Source organism: Oratosquilla oratoria, chromosome 32 (assembly GCF_046742065.1).
Source record: "Oratosquilla oratoria isolate Oo_2021 chromosome 32, ASM4674206v1, whole genome shotgun sequence".
Lineage (NCBI taxonomy): Eukaryota > Metazoa > Arthropoda > Malacostraca > Stomatopoda > Squillidae > Oratosquilla > Oratosquilla oratoria.
In genome coordinates this window covers 53,629-77,236 of record NC_134808.1, presented here as the reverse complement: position 1 = coordinate 77,236, position 23,608 = coordinate 53,629, and the positions used below count along the sequence as shown (strand labels likewise).

Here is a 23,608-nt window from a genome sequence, read left to right as displayed (position 1 = left end):
ACTGGCCCGGAATGGAGGGAGACCTGCAGCACTACAGGGCATCCTGCACGTCATGCGAAATACACGCCCCCTCGCAGCCCGCGGAGACACTCATCATCACACCGCCCCCGGAATACCCGTTCCAGTCTACAGTGGCAGACATGTTCCAGCACGAGGGAAACACTTACATGGCGTACGCCGACAGGCTCACTGGTTGGCTGGAGCTTACCCACTTCCCCTCCGGTGCCACATCGCAAAGAATCAAAATCCAATTGAGGCGTTACTTCACGCGATGGGGTGCCCCGGAACAACTGTCCACCGACGGAGGTACGAACCTGGCGAGCGAGGAAATGGCTGAATTCCTTAGGGACTGGGGCGTCACAGCACGCCTATCGTCAGCACAGTACCCCCAGTCGAACGGGCGAGCAGAGGCGGCAGTAAAATCAGCCAAGAGAATTATCAAAGCCAACACGGGCGGCGGTGGGACATTGGACACCGATAAAGCCTCCCTCGCTTTGCTCCAGTACCTCAACACTCCACTGCGAACAATAAACAAGTCTCCCGCCCAACTTGCTGCCGGCAGACAGCTGCGCGACGGGGTGCCCACGGCCCGTTGGCACCTTAGGGTGGACAGGCACTGGGACGGAACGCTTCGCCAGAGAGAGGTGTAGATGGGGGAGGCTGGTAACACCCTGATAGCCAATAGCACACCCAGACACCTTCAACCCCTGGCCCCCAGTACCCGCGTGAGGGTTCAGAACCAGGCATCCGATGTGTGGGATCGCACGGGCCTGGTAGTGGAGGCGCTCCCTCACAGGCAATACACCATCAGGCTCGACGGGAGTGGCTGCATTAGCCTCAGGAACTGGAAACACCTTAGGCCTACTTCCGCGCGAGCACTACCAGAGGCACGGAACGAGGTAACCTTAAGAACAGAGCCCCCATCAACTCCTCCCCCACCCCAGCAACGCCTGAGAAGACAAACGAAGCGCCCAGGGTGGCTAAACGACTATATCTAATGTAACGTTTTTCTAATGTAATGTATGCCCATTGTAATGTATAACGGGCACTATCCCGTTACACTCACAGTTTGTGACTGGAACTGTATTCTATCTTATTTCTTTGTATACCTGGCCACTTTCATTTCCTTGTGCCTTGTGGCCTGCTGTACGTAATATTCGTCAGCTCAATGTGTTCTTGTTAAGCACACATTTTCTTGGAGTGGGGATGTTGGGTGGGTACAACACGTTTTCCCTCGGCGCCACGTATATAACTAGGGTCGCGGGCATTACCTGGGCAGTCGCTGTACGTCCTTAGAGCAAGGACCCAACACTAGGCTCTAGCGATCATCAAGAAACAAGATTTAATGTTATTTGGGAAAAATTAAAAAGTACGAATAACGTTCAAGTACCAGACTTCAGGAAAGCAAACTTTCATAATATAAAAATCTATTTGAAATTGAATACGAAATGTCATGCGGACGTTTTGAACATTGTCGGGTCTCGGAGCGTGACTGAGGGCCAGGTCAGGACTAAGGGTCGGGTCACGGAGGGTAATATGCATACCTTGGGTCAGGTCATTTGGGGGTGTTACTGTTGGGCTGTCGATGGCTGAGAATAAAACTGGAACCAAAGTTGCTCCTTTATTGAAAGCTTGAAGCAAAACGTAAAACAAAGATATTGACGTCATAGTATAAGTACCTGAACAAAACAAAAGACGTCTACATAGGATCCAAACATATAAACAATACCAATAGATGCTATGGAGCATCTAAACATATTTCAGAGTATTCAACATATGAGAATCACATGGTATGTAAGGAACCTACAGCGCAAGTATATAATTCTTATACATCAACACAAAGCCTATTGCAAAACAAGAACAATGCAACAATACAATTAATCTCAATTTACCATATCCCTTTTCCCTCATTGAAAAAGGAGTATCAATCAGAACATAACTGAAACATTAATCTTTGGAATGAAGACATTACAACACCAGAATTAGAGATTCAATCTATCAGGTGGTTTCACAACTCTGCTAGACCTTCTCAGAGGCTGTGTACTTGGTGCATTAACAGTAATATCAAAATTATCAACATTTACAGAAGAATTTCCATCAGCCTTATCAATTACTTCTGAACTATCAGGACAGTGTCCTTGACCTGAAGGAGACATAGGCACAAAAAGGTTACTGCTACATGAGTTATCTTTAGGTACAGTATCATTACTGGGAACAGTTGGTGTATATCTAGGCATTAGTTGATCAGAATATCTTTTCCAAACAATGTTACCAAAATCCTTTAACATAACCTTGTAATTCCTCACACCTAGAACTTCAATTACTTTCCCTTCTGTTAGGTTTTTATTTAAGCTTGCTTACAATAGGGCTCTTGGCGGGTGACTGACTACCCGCGCTTGGGGTAGTCTCTACGAGCGTGACTCGCAGTTGCCAGCTCTCACAATAAAAACTCCTACATCTCCCCCTCAAGATTGTGAGGGAAAAACAAAACAAATACCTTGACAATCTGATTACATTGAACAAGACAATATAAATGGCAATTCCAATGACATACAATATGAACAAAATTGAACAGCTAGATTATGTAGTCGTCCAGCCATCTCGGCCGAGACCTGTGCCTTTGAGGACGTTCCCTTCTCGGGGAAGCAGGCGGAGGCGTCCCCTGGGTCGGTGGTTGCGGCTCGGGTGAACCCCCGGGTGATAATGGCCCCCGTGGTGGCGCGGCCATTCTCAAATGGCCGCGGGTGCGCAGTGAGATGCGACCGCTTCCGTCCATCCTCACTGCATACTGGCGGTGTGGGTGGACTTCGACTACGGTACCAGACTTGCTCCATGCCTTAGAAGTCTGGTCTTGAACCCACACACGGGCTCCCGGCTGCAGGCGGCGCTGTCGACGTCGCTGGCCCGTGCTATTCTGTCGTATCTCTGCATGATGTTGCGCCATCTGAGTCTCCCTCTCCTCCAGGGTCCGCTGCCACTCACAATTGACTTTGTAGTTCCGTTTGGCCGTGGGGACTCCATCACGTAGCTGTCTGCCAGTTGTCAATTGTGCGGGGGATGCGTTTCCTTCTCGTAGCGGGTTGTTGAGGTATTGGAGGAGGGCAAGCGACACCTTGTCATTGTCCAGGCTGCCGCTGGTCCCTGTGTTGTCTCGCAGAATCCTCTTGGCTGTCTTCACGGCGGCCTCGGCTCGGCCGTTGGACTGAGGGTACTGAGCGGAGGAGAGGCGGGTCGTGACGCCCCATCTCCTGAGGAAAGCTGTCATTTCCCCACTCACTAGGTTCGTACCTCCGTCAGTAGAGAGTTGTTCTGGGTCCCCCCATCTGGTGAAGTAGTGCCTTAGGTGCTTCATGATTTCGCTGGACGTGGCACCCGAGGGTAGGTGCGCAACTTCTAGCCAGCCAGTGAGTCGGTCGGCGTAGACTAGGTATGTTTGACCTACCAGCTGGAATAGGTCTGCCACCGTCTGCTGAAAGGGGTAATCGGGGGGTGGGGTGAGAATGAGGGGCTCAGGTAGTTGTGACGGCGCGTTAGCATTGCAGGAGTTACATGTGGCCCTGTAATGCTGCAGGTCACCCTCCATTCCAGGCCAGTACACCGTCTGTCTGGCTCTTCTTAGCATGGAGTCGAGGCCCTGATGGCTGGCGTGAAGGCTAGCTGCCACTCGTTGTCGCAGAGCCTCAGGGATGACAAGCCGCACACATCCCTGATCATAGGTATAGGTGACTAGGCCACGGGACACTGCCAGTCTGTCTCGTACACCGTAGAAGGGCCGCAGGCAGGCGGGCTCCCGTGATCTGTGGGGCTCCCAGTCGCCGCTGCTCACTCTTAACACCAGTGACTGGTAGGTGTGGTCCTCAAGGGCCGTTTGCAGCACCATCTCTTCGTCGATGGTGGCGCACCCACTCAGGTCAAGGGCGGCTACAGTAGCTGCTGACATGGCTGCGGCGATAGCGACGTCTTGTTCTTCATCCATCTCGTCCGGATTAGACTTGGCCACGGGATACCTGGATAAGAAGTCGGCTGCCGCGTTGCGTTTCCCCGGCAGAAAGCGCATGGTGAACCTGTACTGCAGGGTCTGCTCCTTCAGACGAAACAGCCGTGGGTTGGTGATGTCCTTGAGGGCCTTGTCGCCAAAGAGCCTAACTAGGGGCCGGTGGTCTGTGGCGATAACCAGGTTGGGGCACCCCAGGAGGAAAAGCTGGGCTTTACGCAGGCACCATACTTCTGCCAAAGCCTCCCCCTCCACAGGTGCATATCCCGTCTCGCCCGGGGTGAGGTGCCGGCTACTGCATAATGCCAGGTGCCAGCCTCCCTTGCAGCAGTGTGGAGCAATGGCTGGCGGGCATGAGCAGTACCACTGCATCACCATGAACCAGATGCCGTCCTTGCACCAGTCCGTGATGGCGATGGTAGGTCGGGTCATGTCGTAGTATGCTAACCCCTGTTTGGCTAGCTGACAGATGATCTCTTTGGCTTGTGTGAATCTATTCTGGAGACACTCGTCCCAGTAGACAACCTTACCTGCTGGTTTTTTCAGCAGATCCCTGAAGGGCGCCATAAGAGGGGCAGTGGCCAGGAAGGGCGCCAGTTGGTTCACAAAGCCAAACCAGGAGCGCACGTTTGTGATGGACGGTTTTTCTGGCATCTTAAAGTCCCTGATGGCAGTAAGGCGCTCTGTAGTCGGTTTGTATGTGTCCCAATCCAAGTGGTAGCCAGCGAAGTCGACCTCCCTCTGGCAGAAGCGAAATTTCTCCGGCTTTAGTGTCACTCCAGCCTTGGCACATACTTCCAAAAAGTCGTAGGCATGCCAGAAGGCTTCTTCTATGCCTGCGTCATAGAGGATTGTGTCATCCACGCACTTGTATTTTCGCGGCAGGTCGATGATGGCGTCGTCGAATCTTTTGGTATATGCATCCCCCGCTGCGCAGTGTCCCATGGGCGTCCGGCAATACTGGTACCTGCCCCACGGTGTGATAAACGTAGTGAGGCGCCTGCTCTCCTCGTCCAATTCCACCTGGTGGAATCCCCAGTGCGCATCTGCCACGGTTTTGTAGGAGTGTGCCGGGACCCCAGAGGCCATGTCAAACGGGGCAGGGGTGTGGTGAGTCTCTCGTAGGCAGCATGCGTTGAGTTTCTGGAAGTCGACCGTGCGGCGCGGCTTGCCAGACTTTTTTGCCACCACGACCATCCTAGCACACCACTCTGTGGCCTCTCCCACGGGGACAGGACGGATCACGCCTCTCTGGACGTCCTCATCCAGCTGTTGCTTGACCTCCGCTTCCCAATGTTTCGGGACGGGGGCGGGAGTGTGGCAGGCATAAGGGACAGCGTCGGGTGATAGGTGAATATGATGAGGGGGCCCCGCCATGATCGGCAGCGGGTACCTGTCGGTGTCGAAGGACGATTTCGAGAAGTGGCCGAGCAGCCATTCCTGTAGCCTCGGCACGTTTTCCTCGAGAGGAGGGAAAGGCATGGTTGTTGGTCTGGGTGGCGGACCCCGGCTGTCGCTGCTCCCCCCGCCCACGCTCGCTATGGTCGGTAGTGGCGGATGCGGAAAGCCTTCGTGTACCAGGCCCAGATCCTTGCAGGCGGCGAGGGACAGATAGACCTGCCGCACAGACCGTGCGAAATACACCTGTTGGGTGGAGCGGCCAGGGATGCTAAAGTGGCAGGTTATGGTCCCCAAGGTTGGTAGGTTAATATTGGCGAGGTCGCGCAGGCCAGTGCGTCCCTTAAGTTGCCTGGGCGAGAGGCCCAGAGCTTTCAACAGCTTGGGTCCCGCTACACATACCTGCGCGCCTGTATCTGCGATGGCTGTGGTGGAGTGCTGTGTGTCGCCATCCGGCCCGGAGACGATGACTTGTAGCCGTGGCTGGCTCATCACCCCGGCGGTCGCTACCACAGCACTGGCCACAGCGTCCTTCTTCGCAGGCTTCTTACCCTTTGCACACTTTCTGGAAGTGGCCCAGCTTTCCACAAGCAAGACACGTGGCGTTTGCTGCCGGGCAAGCTGCCCTACCGGGCTGGTGTCGGTCACCGCAGTGCCAACAAGGGCGGTGGCGGGCTTTCCCGGGACCAGCAGCAGCGAGGACGTCGTCGTCACTCGCAGCGTCGTGCATGATATCACCCGCGGCAGCCTCGGGATGGCGGTTTGGCGGGAAATCATGCGCGTCCCTCTGAGCTGCTTCAAATGCCACACAGTAAGATCTGAGGCTGTCAACCTCTTTGAATTGAGCGTAGCACTGTAATACCTCGCGTCTTAGGGTTGGTTCACGCAACTCAGCAATGAGCTTTCGCACTAACATATATTCACTTAAACTCGCGTCACAGCTTGGGCACTGAAATGCACAATCTAACACCATCTGGGAACACTTCGTGAAGTAATCGCCCACCGACTTCCCCGAGGCCTGCTTGACACTAAAGAAGTCCGACCACTGTACTGCCTGGTTCGCCGCACGCAACACTAATTTGCTGACGTTCTCCAGGGCCTCGGCAGCGGGAAGGGTGTCCCAACGAGCCTTGGGGAACCTGGCGTCGAGCGCCTTTTGGAGCCTTGGGGCACATAAAAGCCGGATGTAGCGCGCGGCGTCGCCGTCGCCGATAGCGTTGAGCTCGATCCAATCTTCCAAGGACCGACGCCATGACCTGAAGTCTGCTGTAGTCATGTCCAGGTCGTACTTCTCCAACCCAGCTGTGCTAAGGGCCTTGCGGCTTGGTGTCCCCATCGCCGCCATGTTTCGCTGCAAAGCCGCTATGGCTCCCTGCTGGGACAGTAAGAGCGTCTGAGCCTGTGCTAGGAGGCCTTCTCCTTCCCTCCGTCTACCTGATGTGGCAGGGAGCCTAGGGCGTCTCGGGAGTGGTCATCGTAGATGCGTAGGAAGGATTATCACTGCGCCATGTTAGGTTTTTATTTAAGCTTGCTTACAATAGGGCTCTTGGGTGACTGACTACCCGCGCTTGGGGTAGTCTCTACGAGCGTGACTCGCAGTTGCCAGCTCTCACAATAAAAACTCCTACACCTTCCAACCATGAATGACCTTTGCCATAATTCTTTACAAAAACAGCATCATTAATCTTATATTCAGACTTCTCAAACTTACACTCTTTTTCCAAAACCCTTTCCTTCTTATTTTGTGGTTTAATTTTCTCAATAATACCTCTGAAGTTTCTGTTAAACATTAGCTCAGCTGGAGCTTTACCTGTGGAACAATGGCTTGAACGTCTGATATTGTATAAAAATCTACAGACTATGGTTCGTATATCACCTTCCTTAAATTTACTTAATTCTTCCTTGAAAGTTTTACAGCCCTCTCAGCCAAACCATTAGATGATGGGTTATAAGGGGCAGGAGTCATATGTTTAATTCCGTTCTTTTTTAAGAAAGTCTCCATTTCCTCAGATACAAAAGATGAAGCATTATCTGAAACCACAATGTCAGGTAACCCAAAATTACAAAAAAGTTTTTCTCAGCATAGAAATTGTTACTGTAGATGTTGTAGGCTTTGTTACATGAACATCCATAAATTTCGAGTGTGAATCTACAATCATTAAGAAATAATTTTCATTGGTTGGACCTGGATAGTCCGTATGGAGTCTACACCAAGACTTACCCGTCTCAGGCCATGGTAAGGTAACTTCCTGAGAGCCTAAAAATTCTTTAAAACAAATTGAACAGGCTTTAGTAACCTCTGATATATCTTGGTCTAACTTAGGTCACCAAATCCAATTCCTGGCTTCAGCCTTCATAGCGCTGATACCATTATGGCCTACATGCAGCTGTGAAAGTACACTACCTCTTGACTCAGCTGGTATAACAACTCTATTCCTAAATAGCAACACATCTTCATATATACTTAAATCTGCTTTAACTGCTGCATATTCAGAAATAACAGGATCAGATACCCAACCAAATTTAACACATTAAAACACTTTACTCAAAACAGGGTCACTCTGTCATAACCTTAACCCTTTCATAGGAAATATTTTGATCTTCCAAATTTTCAACTATATTCACATATTCAGCAGGTGTATGTGAGTCTAAAACAGAATCTGACATAGGCAAGCGGCTCAGGGCATCTGCCACAACATTATCTTTACCAGACTTAAAACATAAATTGTAATCATACTGGGATAACAATAATGCCCAACGCTGTACTCTTGCATTTGCATTGACAGGAATCTGTTTATCTTTACCAAACAAACCAAGTAGAGGTTTGTGATCTGTACGGATCACAAACTTACGGCCAAGCAAAAAATACTTAAACTTAGTTACAGCGTACACTAACGCTAGAGCTTCTTTGTCCAACTGAGAATAATTTAGCTCAGCGGCAGACAGCTTTTTACTTGCAAAGTAAACTGGTCGTGAACAACCATTAATTTCTTGTATTAACACACATCCTACTCCAACTGGTGAAGCATCTACCTCAACAATAACATAATGCTCACCATCAAAATTGGCAAGTAAATCCGATTTGGCTAACTCTTCCTTAACAGTAATAGATGCATTTGCTTCAACAGAAGACCACTTAAATTTTGCATCTTTCTTCAGTAAATCATACAGAGGTGCTAATACACTTGAAAAATTTCTCACAAACCTACAATAATAAGTTACTAGACCCAAAAATGATTGAACTTCACCTACAGACCTCGGTATAGGTCCTTCTAAAATAGCAGCAAGTTTCCTTGGTGAAGGTTTTATGCCATCACCTGAAATGACATAGCCCTTGTTGTTCATTATGTATATAAACGACTTAGACGATGGGATAAATAGTGATGTTAGTAAATTTGCGGACGACACTAAAATAGGACGTCTAATTAGGTCAGGAGACGACGCAGAGATTCTGCAGGATGATCTTAATAAATTGTTAAGATGGTCGGTGAAATGGCAAATGAACTTCAATACCTCTAAATGTAGCGCGTTAAGCGTAGGGCTACACAACTCCGAAAATAGATACAGCTTAGATAACAAACTTTTAGAAAACTCTGAGTGCGAGAGGGACTTGGGAGTTCTGGTGAGTCTGGACCAGGAAGCAGTGCATTAGCGGCAGAAATAAAGGTAACAGAGCATTAGGTTTCATTGCTAGGACGGTAACGAATAGAAGTGCAGAGGTAATTATTAAACTCTATCTAGCGATAGTTAGACCTATCCTTGACTATGCAGTACAGTTTTGGTCTCCATCCTACAGAATGGACATCAATTCACTAGAATCAGTACAGAGAAGAATGGCCAAAATGATACATGGACTCAGAAATTTGCCTTACGAAGAGAGGGTTAGGCACATTAACTTACACTCTCTGGAAAGACGCATAGTGCGGGGTGATCTAATAGAAGTGTTCAAGTGGATCAAAGGTTATAACAAGGGTGATACAAACAAGGTCATCATAATAAAACAACAGGGTAGGACTCGCAGTAATGGTTATAAACTGGACAATTTTAGATTAAAAAAGGAAATAGGCAAGAATTGATTTACTAGTAGGGTGCTCGACGAATGGAATAAACTTAGTAACCATGTAGTAAGCGCTGAAACTATCGGTTGTTTTAAAAAACGATTAGACAACTTTATGGATGGGGATGACATATGGTGATGGATACGGAGCTGCCTAGTGTAGGCCTTATGGTGTCTCTTGTAGTCTCCTTTATTCTTATGTTCCAAGAGCTAATTTAGATTGTGGTACTCTGTAGGCAGGTATAAAGATAGGTTGAGTCCCTGGTTTTAATTTGATCTGATGTTTTAAAACAGTTGTTTTGCTTAAGGCGTCCCCGGCAAAGCAATTGCTTTTTGTGCTTCAAGAGCAAAGCAACTAAGCTTTCATTCAACCCAGGACAACTAGTAGGTTCTAGTTGATTCTTGTATTTCTTTCCCAACTCTGTTTCTTCCTGAATTGAACAGATTGATGAAAATGGTAATTCCACCTCCTCAGTACCCTCATTAATCTTAATGGGTTTTGTAAACATTTGGAAACATTCTATTTGTGTATCTTTTCTTAAGACTATGTCTATATTCCAAGTACTAATCACTAACATTTCTACCGTGTTCTTATTTGACTTATAAATACCTGAGTCCAATTTCAAAATTTTTAATCTAATTGACTCTGGGATGGTTAAAATTTCAGAGTCTACAGTGACTCCTTTCAACTGCACTTGTATCCTGTTAATTGCTCTGGAGTGTAATAATGTCGACTTTATTACACCACCATCCACAATTTGCAAGGCTTCATTTGTAGTTGATGAATTAGTAGTTTCTTGGGTTCTTGAACATCTGAGTTGGGTTTACTATATGTGACTTTACTTTCTGTTGGTCTTGACCGCTTGTCCTCGTTATCTAAAATATAAATGTTATTTCTCACATCTATTTCTGGGGATTCTTTGATTCCTGTCACTGGTCTTAAGTCTGGTTGATTTAAAAACGGGATTAACTGTAATTTCGCTAAGATCCCTAAATCAGCAGGACATATGACCATGTTCTTTTTTCTCATAGTTGCAAATCCCATCAATAAATCTCCTGGGGAAACATATATTCTATAACTATCACTAGAATGTGCAAATGTTCATTTGTATATAACATGATTTCTAGTTCAACCTTACCTAATGTTTTTAACTGATTTCCAGTTACTCCTTGCAATGAATAATGGATTGGTTCCAAGATTTTCACTCCTGGTTTCAATTGGTTTAAAACTCTACTAGTTATAACATTAACTACAGATCCTGTATCAATAAATATTTGAATAGGTTTATTGAACTCTCTACCAGTAATGAGAGGTCCTACAGAAGTCCTTCCAATTGTAATTGTCAGTTTACAATTATCTATGATGGTGGAGTTTTCTTTTACCCTTCTACAAAGGATTACAAAGGCGGAGCATGTCGACAGGAGACCTTTTGGTCCATATCTAGGTCGGATGCGAAAAAAGTCCTAATAATAACAATAAATAAATGAATAAAAACTATAATAATGTAAGTATCAAATAAAATACATAAATAAACGCATAGGCACAGAAAAAAACAGGTAAATAATAAATAATAATAGATTGACATATAACTAATAATAAATGAGAATCGAACAGACAAATGATAACAAAACAAAAACAAATAACAAAATAAATTATAATCATTACAGCATCTTGCTTAGGTGTTTATCTAAATGATTTTTAAAGCTTCGAACTGAACTACATTGCACTGCCTCTACAGGAAGTTTATTCCATCCATTAACTACACGGTTGGCCAAGTTGTTTCTACCCACTTCCAAATTGAATCTATTTCCGGACAGTTTGAGACCATTGTTTCTTGTCTGATTCTCATTCAGTGGGAAAATTTTGTCACTTTTGATGTTGTCAATTCCCTTTAGAATTTTAAAGACCTGTATCGAGTCACCTCTGAGTCTACGCCTTTTTAGGGAAAACAGATTCATATGTTTTAGTCGATTGTCGTATGATTTATTTTTTATACTTGGAATCAGTTTTGTGGCTTTGTACTTTGTACTTGTACTTTTTCCAATCTGTCAATGTCTTTAATGAGATTCGGTGACCATACGGAAACAGCATATTCCAAATGTGGACGAACTAACGATTGATATAGCTTGTTAATGAGTGATGGACTTTTGAAGTCAAAAGATCGCGCAATCAGTCCTAGAATATTATTTGCTTTCTCAGAGGCTGAAATACACTGCTTGGATGATTTGAGATCGTTACTGATAATTACGCCGAGATCCTTTTCACTATTCAATTTTGTTAACGAATTTCCAAATAACTTGCAATCGTACTTGCTGTTATTTTTACTTATGTGCATTATCTTACATTTACTTGTGTTTAATTTCATTAGCCATTTTTCAGACCATTGCTGTAATTTATCTAAATCTTCTTGAATATCTAACTGATTTAAGTGACCATTTGCCATTCCGCACAGTTTTGTATCATCAGCAAATTTGGAAACAGTAGATTTTAGTCCATGGTCTATGTCATTTATATATACTATAAATAGAAGTGGCCCAAGAACGGAACCCTGAGGAACTCCACTTGTAACTTTTTTCCATCCAGAATTTTTTCCATTTAAAACAACTGTCTGTTTTCGATCATTTAACCAATTACTAGTCCAACTTAATAGGCAACCGTGTGAAGCTAATTCCGTGTGAAGCTAATTTAGTAAGTAGTCTTTCGTGTGGGACAGTATCAAAAGCTTTTGCAAAGTCTAGATATATCAAATCTATATTGTTTCTTTTGTCATAACTCGAGATAAATGTGTTGTAGAATTCGAGTAAGTTAGTCACGCAAGAACGTTTCCGTCTGAAACCATGCTGGCTATCATTTATCAATCGGTTACTTTCTAAATGATGTTCGATAGCATCTCTGACGATAGATTCCATTATTTTTCCTACGATTGAAGTCAAACTTATAGGCCTATAGTTATTAGGTTTCTTTTTGTCACCTTTTTTGAATATGGGAGTAACGTTAGCTAGCTTCCATTCTCCTGGGACATCTCCGGATATGATGGATTTCTTGAAAATAATTTCTAATGGAACAACAATCTCATTTTTCATTTCCTTTAAGATTCTTGGATGCCAACCGTCAGGCCCTGGTGTTTTATTAACTTTGAGTTTGTCTATACACCTTTTAATTGTTTCTTTTATTATATTCACCGTAGTGAGTAAGTTTACCCCAGACTTTTCACAGGTTTCAGTTTGGAGCTCACTTTGAGGTGTTTCGTTTACGAATACTGAGCTAAAATAATTGTTTAAAATATTACACATTCCTTCATTTGAATATTCAAGTTGACCGTCAGCAGATAATAGTGGACCAATGTGATTCCTAACAACCCTTTTATCTGTAATGTAACTGTAGAATTCTTTGGGATTCTCTTTGGATTTATCAGCGATATTCATTTCGTATTGTCGTTTTTTTTATTGTCTTTTTTAAATCTCTCTGTATTGATACATAACTTTCATAGTCATTAGATGCATCCGAGTACTTATATTTCTTATAAGCCTGTCTCTTTTTAGCAATACTTTTTTCGGTTTCTTTGTCGAGCCACTTTGGGCGAGCCTGATTTGATGGACGTCTGTCCTTAAAAGGAATGTAAGTATGAATCATCTTAGTGAGCGTATTTTGAAATATTTCCCACATCTGATCTACAGGTCTTTCATTTAATTTTGCCTCCCAATCTGTAAGCTGAAGCTCCTGACGTAGTCCTATGAACTGAGCTTCACTGAAATCGGGTATTTTAGAAACACAAGTATCTATTCTAAAAATTTTTAGGTGTTTGAATCTAACTAAGTTGTGATCGCTATTTGCAACAGATTCACCGACTTCTACATCAGTAATTGTCACAAAAAAAAAAAAAAAAAAAAAAAATCACTCTTATCCCTAACACAATACTGTGTGTATGTCTATGGGGAGTTCTGTAGTATTGTTTTATTCTGTGTCTGGGGTTTTTCCTTTTGTTTCGGGTATTACAATTGTAATATACAACTCTAGCATCCCTTGAAGTACTTCTAACTCTATGTTCAGATTCTCTTTTTCTATAATCACTTTTAGAGTTCCTAGTTTCTTTCTATTGTCCCACTGTCATCACATATGGACTAATTGCTTTGGGTTCACTATACCATTGAAGAAGATAATCCACTTCCCTAAATTCATAGTTGTCTTGAGATCTTTATACAGCTTTTCTGCTGTTAATTCATCTGAGCTGTTTGCTAGCAAGCCAAATGTGATTAATTTGATTACCTGAGAAACTTTCATTTTATCACTAGACCTTTCTATCCAATCTGAATATTTCAAGATAGAATTCGTCCTTTGACCATCTGTCTAACCTTGCTAAGTATTCTGTGTCTGATTCACTTGTTTATATTTTCTTTATAACTCTAACCAAAGACCTGATTTGATCCTGATCACACTTTGACAGAAAATGTTTAATGAATGCCTTCTTATAAGCTTCATATTGGTTGATATCTTCTATTTGCTGGAAATTTATTATAAGGCTAGCTCTACCCTTTTCAGGATCTACATTCTCTTTTAAGATGTCTATTTTCCTTTTTTCATCTGTTATATTACCAAGTATTTCCACTTGGATCGTAAGAGGCGAGAAAAACGGGACGGCGATTGGGACCAGGCATCCTTCTCCCTGTAGCCCCACAGGGGACATTCCTAAAAAAAAGTAAAGGCATAAGAGGGTCTAGGAGTTTTCCAACCAGCACCCTAAGGTTTGGATCTTTTAATGTGTGTGGATGTGGTACAGATGAAAGTAAAAGGGAAGAGATAGGTAGTATGTTTGTGAGAAGAAAGATGGATGTGTTGGCTTTGAGTGAAACAAAGTTGAGAGGGAAGGGCGAGTGTGAGTTTGGGAGTGTCATTGGGAGGTTATCAGGAGTGAAGAGAGAGCGAGGGAGAGAAGGGGTGGCTATACTAATAAGTGAAGATATAAGTAAACGTGTAGTGGAATGGAAGGAGAAGAGTGAGAAGAGTGTAAAAGAAAGGAAGGGTTTTGGGATAGATTTAAATGAGGGATTAGGGAGGAACGTCAATGTAGTAGTACTGGAAGACCATGCTAGGGTAGGAAATGAACCAATTGACGGAGTGGTTGGGAAATGTGGAGTTTCAGGAAAGAATCGTAGTGGAGAGTTGATGGTGGAGATGTCTAGAAAGAGGGTTGATGATAGCAAATACAGTGTTTCGGAAGAAAGTCAAGCATATGTACACATGGGAGAGGGTGGTGGATGGAAGGGTGGTAGATAGAGCGTTAATGGGCTATGTAGTGGTAGATATGAGTATAATAGGAAGAGTTAAGGATGCACATGTGCTAAGGAGAGAGAGTGGGTGAATAACATAATTTTTTGGTGGAAGGTAAGTTGAGAGTGGAGGATAGATGGAGAAAGATGAAAAGGACAAAAGGTAAGGAGTTGCTTAGAGTGAACTCTTTAAATGAAAAGTAAAAGGAGAATGCGCACAAGAAGAAGCTGAAAGAGGAGTGAGAGGGAGTGAAGAATAGAGTAGAGCTAGGAGTGGAGGGGAAATGGGGATGGTTCAAGGAGGGAGTCACAAAGTGTGCAAAGATGGTGTGTGGAACAAGAGGGACGGGAGGAAATAGAAGGAAGGGTCGTGAATGGTGGGATGAGGAAACAAAGAAGGTTGTAGAGGAGAAGAAGTGAGCTTTCACAAATTGGTTATAAAATAGGACGAGGGAGTCATATGAGAGGTACAAAGAAAAGAGAAGAGAAGTAGAGCACAAGGTAAAGGAGGCAAAGAGGAGAGTAGATGTGAAATGGGGTAAGAGTATGACAGAAAACTTTGAAAGTAATAAAAAGATGTTTTGGAAAGAAATTAAGAGAGGAAGAGGAGGCGAATCAAGTAGAGAAGAAAAAGTAAAAGGTGCAGATGGAGAGATGATAATGGAAGAGAAGGCAATAAGGGGAAGGCGGGCAGAGTATTTTAAGGAGTTGTTAAACGTGAAGGAGGATAGGGAGGGAAAGATAGCTGCAGTGGGAAGTGCTAAGAAAATGAGAGTGATGAGTGAGGAAAATGGAGGAGAAATAAGGAAGGATGAAGTGAAGGTAGTTGTTAGGATGATGAGAGCAGGTAAGGCACCAGGTCTGGATGGATGCCATGCAGAATGTTTAAAAAAAAAAGGAGGTACAATTATGGTGGACTTTCCTGGTGAGGCTATTTAATGTTTGCTGGAGAGAGGGTAGAGTGCTGGAGGACTGGAGGAGTGCCTGTATAGTTCCACTTTACAAGGGAAAAGGGGGACAAGTGTGAATGTAGTAGTTTCAGAAGGATTAGCTTGTTAAGTATAGTTGGGAAGGCTTATGGGAGGATCTTGATTGAGAGGATTAGGAGAGGAACAGAAGGAGTAATTGGTGAGGAACAGTGTGGATTTAGGACGGGTAGAGGTTGTGTAGATCAGATTTTGTGGTAAGACAGATATGTGAGAAAACTGTAGGAAAAGGTAAGGACGTTTTTTTGGTCTTTTATGGATCTGGAAAAGGCTTATGATAGGGTAGACAGGAAGGCAATGTGGGAGTTTTTGCAGATATACGGGTTAGGAGGAAAGCTAGGAGCTGTTAAGAGTTTTCACTATAGTAGTAGAGCATGTGTCAGGATTAGAAATGGAGAGAGTGAGTGGTTCGAGGTAAAGGTGGGACTTCATCAGGGATGTGTATGTCACCCTGAGTGTTTAACTTATACATGGATGGGGTGGTACGAGAAGTAAATACAAGGATGGTTGGATAGGGATTGGAGATGTTTAAAGAAAATGGAGAAAAGTGGGAGGTGAGCCAGCTGTTGTTTGCGGACGACACTGCGCTTGTAGCAGGATCAGAGGAGGGATTGAGGAAGTTGGTGACAGAGTTTGGGAGAGTGTGTGATAGAAGAAAGTTGAAAAAAAGTGGGTAAAAGTAAGGTGATGAGATGTACAAGGGGTGAAAGGGGCAGCAGACTAGAAGTAAGCATTAAGGGAGAGCGACTGGAGGAAGTGGATAGCAAATATGGCAGAAAAGGGAGGAGTGGAGGTGGAGGTAGAATGTAGATTGAGAGAAGTGAGTAAATGCATTGGTGGATTAAAAAGTGTAATAAGGAATAGACATTTGGGAATGGATGCTAAAAGGAGGTTATATGAAGGAGTGATTGTGCCAACAGCACTGTATGGGGCAGAAACATGGAACATTAGAGAGGAAGAGAGAAGGAGTTTGAATGTGTTTGAGATGAAGTGTCTTAGAAGTATGATAGGGGTTACTATGCTGGAAAGAGTGAGAAATGAGGAGGTGAGGAGGAGAACAGGGTTAGTGAGGGAGTTGGGAGATAGGGTTGATGAAAGAGTATTGGGATGGTTTGAACACATGGAAAGAATGAGTGAAGAAAGAGGTATGGGAGGCAGATGCGGAGGGAGTGAACATTAAGGTGCGTCCTAGGATGAGATGGATGGATGGGGTGAAGGAGGCTTTGGTGAAGAGGGGAATGTCTGTTGAGGAAGGACGGGAGAGGACAGAAGACAGGGGTGAATGGAGAATGGTTGTATATAGATGATATTGTGATGCATGAGGTGGAATGGGCGGGGGGATGGGGGTGACGTTGTATGTGTGAGAAAAATTTGACGCAGCCCGAAGAGATCTTTCCCCGTCTTCTCCTTTTTTGCATGGGGGGACGGAGAGGGGAGTAATCGATTTAATGAAGCGGCCTTGCTGTGGGTGTGCTGTGTCTTGCGACACTGCCTCTGACCCAGGGCAGTGGACAAGGTGCAGGGATGACCCGTGATCCAGGAGGTGCCAAGATAAGAGGGAGTGTGCAGGGGAGTGGAATGTATTTAGGGATGGAGTGTGTGGGAATGGTTTTTATGTCTTTTTCTTTTTGGCTACCCCCCTTGTAAGGGGGAAAAGCCTTGGTATATGTATGTATATTTTTGCTTACAATTAATGTATCAACCAAACTAAGGAACCTATTAACTCCCAAGGTGTTTTCATCACCTGTGAGTTTGGGAATATTGATATTTGAGGTGTAAACCTCGTGTCTTAATACATTAGTGTTAGTAGTCATACCTTCAGTGTTTTTAAAGTCGATTTGAATTGACTGCCTCCACGTACGTCAGCCTCGTCGTCCCTCGTCAGTCCTTGTTCACTGGTGCTTGTTGCTGTTGTTGGCTCATCCCCTCGTTCCTTGTAGCTCGCTGTACCTCGTTCACTCGTAGTAGTAGTTGTTCGTAGGGTTATGGACTCCTCGTTCCTCGTCTTGTCGTCCCTTGGATTCAGCATACGCGTGGTTGTGGTTGCGGTCACTGTGGAATGGTGTATCCTTACACCCGTAGACTTATCTTGCACTCAGGCTTGTAGTTTCTTCGGAAGTGTGTTGTCTGTTCACTCGGTTCATCCCTAGCTACCGCCACTGTCGACCCCATCACTTTCAGTTCCCTTCTCTTCTTAATTATTGGTTTAATTCTCACATCACCTACTAATCACAAATCCTCTTTGTATCCCGAATGCAACTCAATTTAAAGAAAGATATTACACAGTTTCTATTTTAAATGATAACTATCTTCAATCAACATCCTTACCAATCAAGGGAAACGTTAGTCATAATACGCTCTCACATCAACTACTAATCACAAATCCTCTTTGTATACCGAATATAACTCAATATAAAGAAAGATATTACACGGTTTCTATTTCTAAAGATAACTATCTCCAGTCACCATCCTTACCAATCAAGGTAAGCTGCTAAATGTCCGATTTTTTCCCCACTAACTTTGAACTATTAACATTTTCCCCTATCTTCATCGGCTATTCATAATGTATATCCACTAACGGTTCGGCATGAGAGGACGCTAATGGTCATTACAACCTACAAAATCCTCTCTATGTGTAATTTATAAAATTTCACTCCCCCGTCTATTTTCGGCGTTCCTGCGGATTTGGTACGACGCTTATATCTCTTAAGTATTACAGATATAATTCAAATATATTCACACACACACACACACACACACACACACACACACACACACACACACACACACACACACACACACACACACACACACACACACACACACACACACACACACACACACACACACACACGCACACACACACACACACACACACACACACACACACACACACACACACACACACACACACACACACACACACACACACACACACACACACACACACACACACACACACACTTCAGTGAACGGACGGCGTAGAGGACGTTCTGAAGAAAAATAGAGGATTCCAAAGCAAAGGAAGTACCTATTGTATTTGCAGGGTGGGGGGAAATTGCTCGTGGGGTAGTGGGAAAGTAGGGAAAGAGGAGAAGGGAAGGGATTGCTGAGGGAAATGGAAAGAAATGAGGAAGGAGAAGACTTGGCCCAGGCAGACAGACGAAATGTAAACATCAAAAAACGGCCTCCCGACCAGCTGAGTTACGACGAAATGTCTAATAAAAATGTAAAGATCAGAAACATAGATAAGAGCAGTACAATGGAAGGTGAGGATGATAATTTCAAAGGATTTAATGAAAGGGCGGCGGATACCAACCTCCCCCGACTGACAAAACTGGAGGAAAAACTTCAACAAATGTCTGACAACTGGGAAGTTAGGTTTGGCAAGATGACAAAAATCGCCGAGAGGTTTGAAAAATTGGAAGAACTAGAGAAGGCGAACAAAAACTTAACTGATGAAATAGAAGACCTAAAAAGACAGTTAAGAGAAGTAAAGGTGGAGAATGAGGAATTGAAGAGGAATAGTAAAGAAAACAGTGAGGCCATAACTAAAGAAGCTAAGAATTGGAAAGCAACCCAAGAAGACAATAAAGTTTCATTCACTGACATAGTCAAACAGCAATTGAAAGAACATACTGAAGACTCGGTTATTAAAGTGATGAGACAAAAGGAGAATATAGTAAGAGATTTAGCAGACAAGAAGAAATGTATAATTATATTAGGAATGGAAGAAAAACACAACCCAGATAGAACCACAAGAATCATAGAGGAAAATGAAAAAGTAAGCCAATTACTAGAATCAGTTCAGGAAGATGAACCAGAAATTATGAAGCAAATCGAAAAGAAATTTAGACTCGGAAAGTATAGCACAGATAAGACCAGACCAATTAAGATTAAATTCAGGTCACAAACGACGGCAGAGAATATCTTATCCAAAACAGGGAAACTAGCAACAAGTGAACAATATAAAAAGGTATGGATAAAAAGGGAAATGAATAAAGAGGAAAGAGAGGAAGAAAAACAGAAAAGACTTGAAGCTAAGGAAAAAAACGAGAAAAGAACGGAGTCAGAAAAAGAGAGATTCTATTGGAGAGTAGTGAATATGAAACTAAAGAAAGTCGACATACAAGAGAAAAACAAAAGGGAAACAGAGAACACAATGGAAGTGGCAGAAAACTAAGAGTGTCTTACACAAATATAGATGGATTAATAACAGGATTGAATGAGCTGAATGATTATTTGAAGGAAAAAGAACCAGACATAATGGGAATTGTAGAAACAAAATTAAAAGGTCCACTGCCACCCAACAGTGTAGGACATGATGCATATAATTATTGGATTAGAAACAGAGTGAAAAAGGAAGGGGGTGGAGTTATGTTCCTGACTAAGAAGGATATAAACGTGAAGTGTGTCATATATGGAAAGAATACAGTAGAGATGATAATGATGGAAGTAGAAGACAGAGATAAGAAGAGCAGAAAGTTTGTGATAAATTATGTGCCCCCGAAAACAGCCTCATGGGAAGAGAGTGAACATAAAAGTATGTTAGAGGACACAAAGATAGCATTAAACAAGATAATGGAAGAGGGAGGAAGAATAGTTATGATGGGCGATTTAATTGCAAAGAAATCTGCTGGGAAGAGATGACAGTAAAGGGTGGAGACGGCTCATGGGGAAACGCTCTACTTGAGATGGTTACTGACCATACAATGACACAATGGATACAGGAGAACACTTGGTATAGAAATGAAGAAGAACCATCGAGACTAGACCTAATAATTACATCTGAACCTAGAATAGTGGACAAGATTGAATATAAAACACCAATAAGTAAAAGTGACCACATATTGATTGAACTGGAACTTAATGAAGAAAAATATATGAAAAGAAATGAACAATATAGAAAAGGAAGAATGATGTATGAAAAAACAAACTTTGATAAAATAAGAGAATTCTTTCAAAAAGAAAACTGGGAAGAAATATACAAAGAAGAACCAACAGTAGAAGAGAAATGGAATATTTTGACAAAAATTTACAAAAAAGGAGTGGAAAAGTATGTCCCAAGACAAAAACAAGAAAAAGAATATGTAAAATGCTGGTACAACAAAAGTTGTAGGGAGTTAAAAGACAAAAGAGACAAAGCCTGGACCAGATGGAAAAAAGACAGAAGACCTGAAAAATGGAAAATATATACCTGTTATAGAAATGAATATGTACAAACGTGCAGAGAGGAAAAGATAAAATATGAAAAAGATGTCATAGAAAAGTGTAAAGATCAACCAAAACTATTCTACAGATTTGTAAACAATAAACTGAAAAACAAACAAAACTTGGAGAAATTAAGACAAGAGGGAGTTGAACACACTGAGGAAATGGAAATGGCGGAAATTATGAACAAACATTTTAAATCAGTGTTTACAAGGGAGAACATACAACCTGAAGAGATAGAATGGAAAGAGAAAGTCCCCCCTATGGAAGAAATAGAAGTAACACACTTGAGTAATCTTGATGTCAGAAAATCGCATGGACCAGATGAAATAGCAAACTGGATTTTGAAAGAATGCAGGAATGAACTGGCAGACAAAATACATAGCATAATAAACAGTTCCTTGAAAGAAGGAAAAGTTCCAGAAGATTGGAAAAAAGCAAATATAGTACCTATATATAAAGGAGGAAATAAAGAAGACCCTACCAACTATAGACCAGTCTCTCTAACAAGTACAATAGCAAACATTTGTGAAAGAATGATCAAAAGTAGATGGGTAAAATATTTAGAAAAAAACAAAGTGTTAAATCCAAGGCAATTTGGATTCAGACAAGGACGAGCATGCGTCACCAATTTAATATGTTTCTATTCAAGGCTAATAGATATAATACAAGAAAGAGATGGATGGGCGGACTGTGCATTTCTAGACCTAAAGAAAGCTTTTGACAAAGTACCACATAAGAAGTTGCTTAAGAAATTAGAAACTGAAGGAGGAATACAGGGCAAACTACTAAATTGGATGGAAGACTTTTTGCAAGAAAGGAAAATGAGAGTAGTGATAAGAGACCAGCACTCAAAATGGGATGAAGTAATAAGCGGTGTTCCGCAGGGAACAGTTCTGGCCCCAATAATGTTTGCTATATATATTAATGATATGGATGAAGGAATTGAAAGCTATATGAGCTTCTTTGCAGATGATGCAAAACTACTGAAAAGAGTGAAAACTGAAGAAGATTGTGAATCACTACAGAGAGATCTAAATAAAGTACAGGAATGGAGTAGGAAGTGGGAAATGGAGTTCAATACAAAAAAGTGTAGTATAATGGAATTTGGAAAAAGCAAAAACAGAATAACAGGAGCATATAAATTGGGAGAAGAAGGAATAAAAAAAGTAGAAAATGAGAGGGACCTGGGAGTCATTGTTATGAATAATATGTCACCTGAGAAACATATAAATAAGATTTTTGGAAAAACCTATAATTTAATAAGAACAATCAAAGTTGCATTTACATACCTGGATGAAGAAATGGTGAAGAAAATCCTAATCACCCTGATAAGACCAAGATTGGAATATGCAGCAACGATATGGTCACCAAGTACAAAAAAAAAAAAAAAAAATGTATAAAAAAAAATGGAAAGAGTACAAAGAGCAATTACAAAATTGGCACCAACACTCTCAAAACTATCATATGAAGAGAGAATAGCAAAACTTGAACTACAGACACTAGAGCAAAGAAGAGAGAGAGGAGATTTGATAGCTATTTACAGAATCATGAAAGGCATAGAAATTACTGATAGAGAGAATCTGATAAAATGGGATGACAGAAATACAAGAGGACACGGAAAGAAAATAAAAAAAAGACAGCTATAGAAGAGATTTGAAAAAGAACAGCTTTCCTCACAGAGTAATAGACAGTTGGAACAAGTTAGATGAGAAAGTGGTGTGTGCAAAAACAATACATAAATTTAAAAATAGTTTAGATAAAATGAGATATGAAGACGGGCCCTCACGAGCATAGCTCCCCTTCCCGTAAAATACAACTAGGTAAAAACTAGGTAAATACACACACACACACACACACACACACACACACACACACACACACACACACACACACACACACACACACACACACACACATACACACACACACACACACACACACACACACACACACACACACACACACACACACACACACACACACACACACACACACACACACACACACACACACACACTTCATCGGATGGACGGCGTAGAGGTCGTTCTGAAGAAAAAGTGAAATTTTCCTGGATCCCAAAGCAAAGGAAGTACCTCTTGTATTTACAGGGGGGGGGGAGGGAATTGCTCGTGGTGTAATGGGAAAGTGAGGAAAAAGGAGAAGGGGAGGGATTACTGAGGGAAATGGAAGGAAATGAGGAAGGAGAGGACTTGGTCCAGGCAGGCAGACGCCATGTAAACAAAAGAGGGCCGGACCAGTTTAGTGACGATGAAGGGTCTAACAAAAATGTAAAGATTAGAAACATAGATATGAGTAGCACAACAGAAGGTGAGGATAATAATTTCCAGGGATTTAAGGAGGGGGGGGGAGGATACCAACCTCCCCCGACTGGCATTACTCGAAGAAAAACTTGAACAAATGACTGAACATTGGGAGAGTAGGTTCGGTAGAATGTCAAAAATGGCTGAAAGGGTTGAAAGATTGGAAGCACTAGAGAAGGCAAACAAAAACTTAATTAAGGAAATAAGAGAACTAAAAAGACAGTTAAAAGAAGTAAAAGAGGAGAATGAAGAATTAAAGAGGAATAATAAAGAAAACAAAGAGGCCATAGCTAAAGAAGCTAAGGGTTGGAAGACAATCCAAGAAAACAGTAAAGTTGCATTTACTGATGTAATTAAACAGCAAATGAAA

The 23,608-nt window shown here is 42.7% G+C and overlaps 1 protein-coding gene across 1 annotated transcript; it reads right to left on the bottom strand.

The window, feature by feature from the left end:
• Positions 1–5,939: 5,939 nt before the first annotated feature.
• On the bottom strand, positions 5,940–6,737 carry LOC143041760 (uncharacterized). The gene has a single exon (XM_076213785.1). It carries the CDS (start codon positions 6,735–6,737, stop codon positions 5,940–5,942), a length of 798 nt encoding a protein of 265 aa, XP_076069900.1.
• Positions 6,738–23,608: the final 16,871 nt, after the last annotated feature.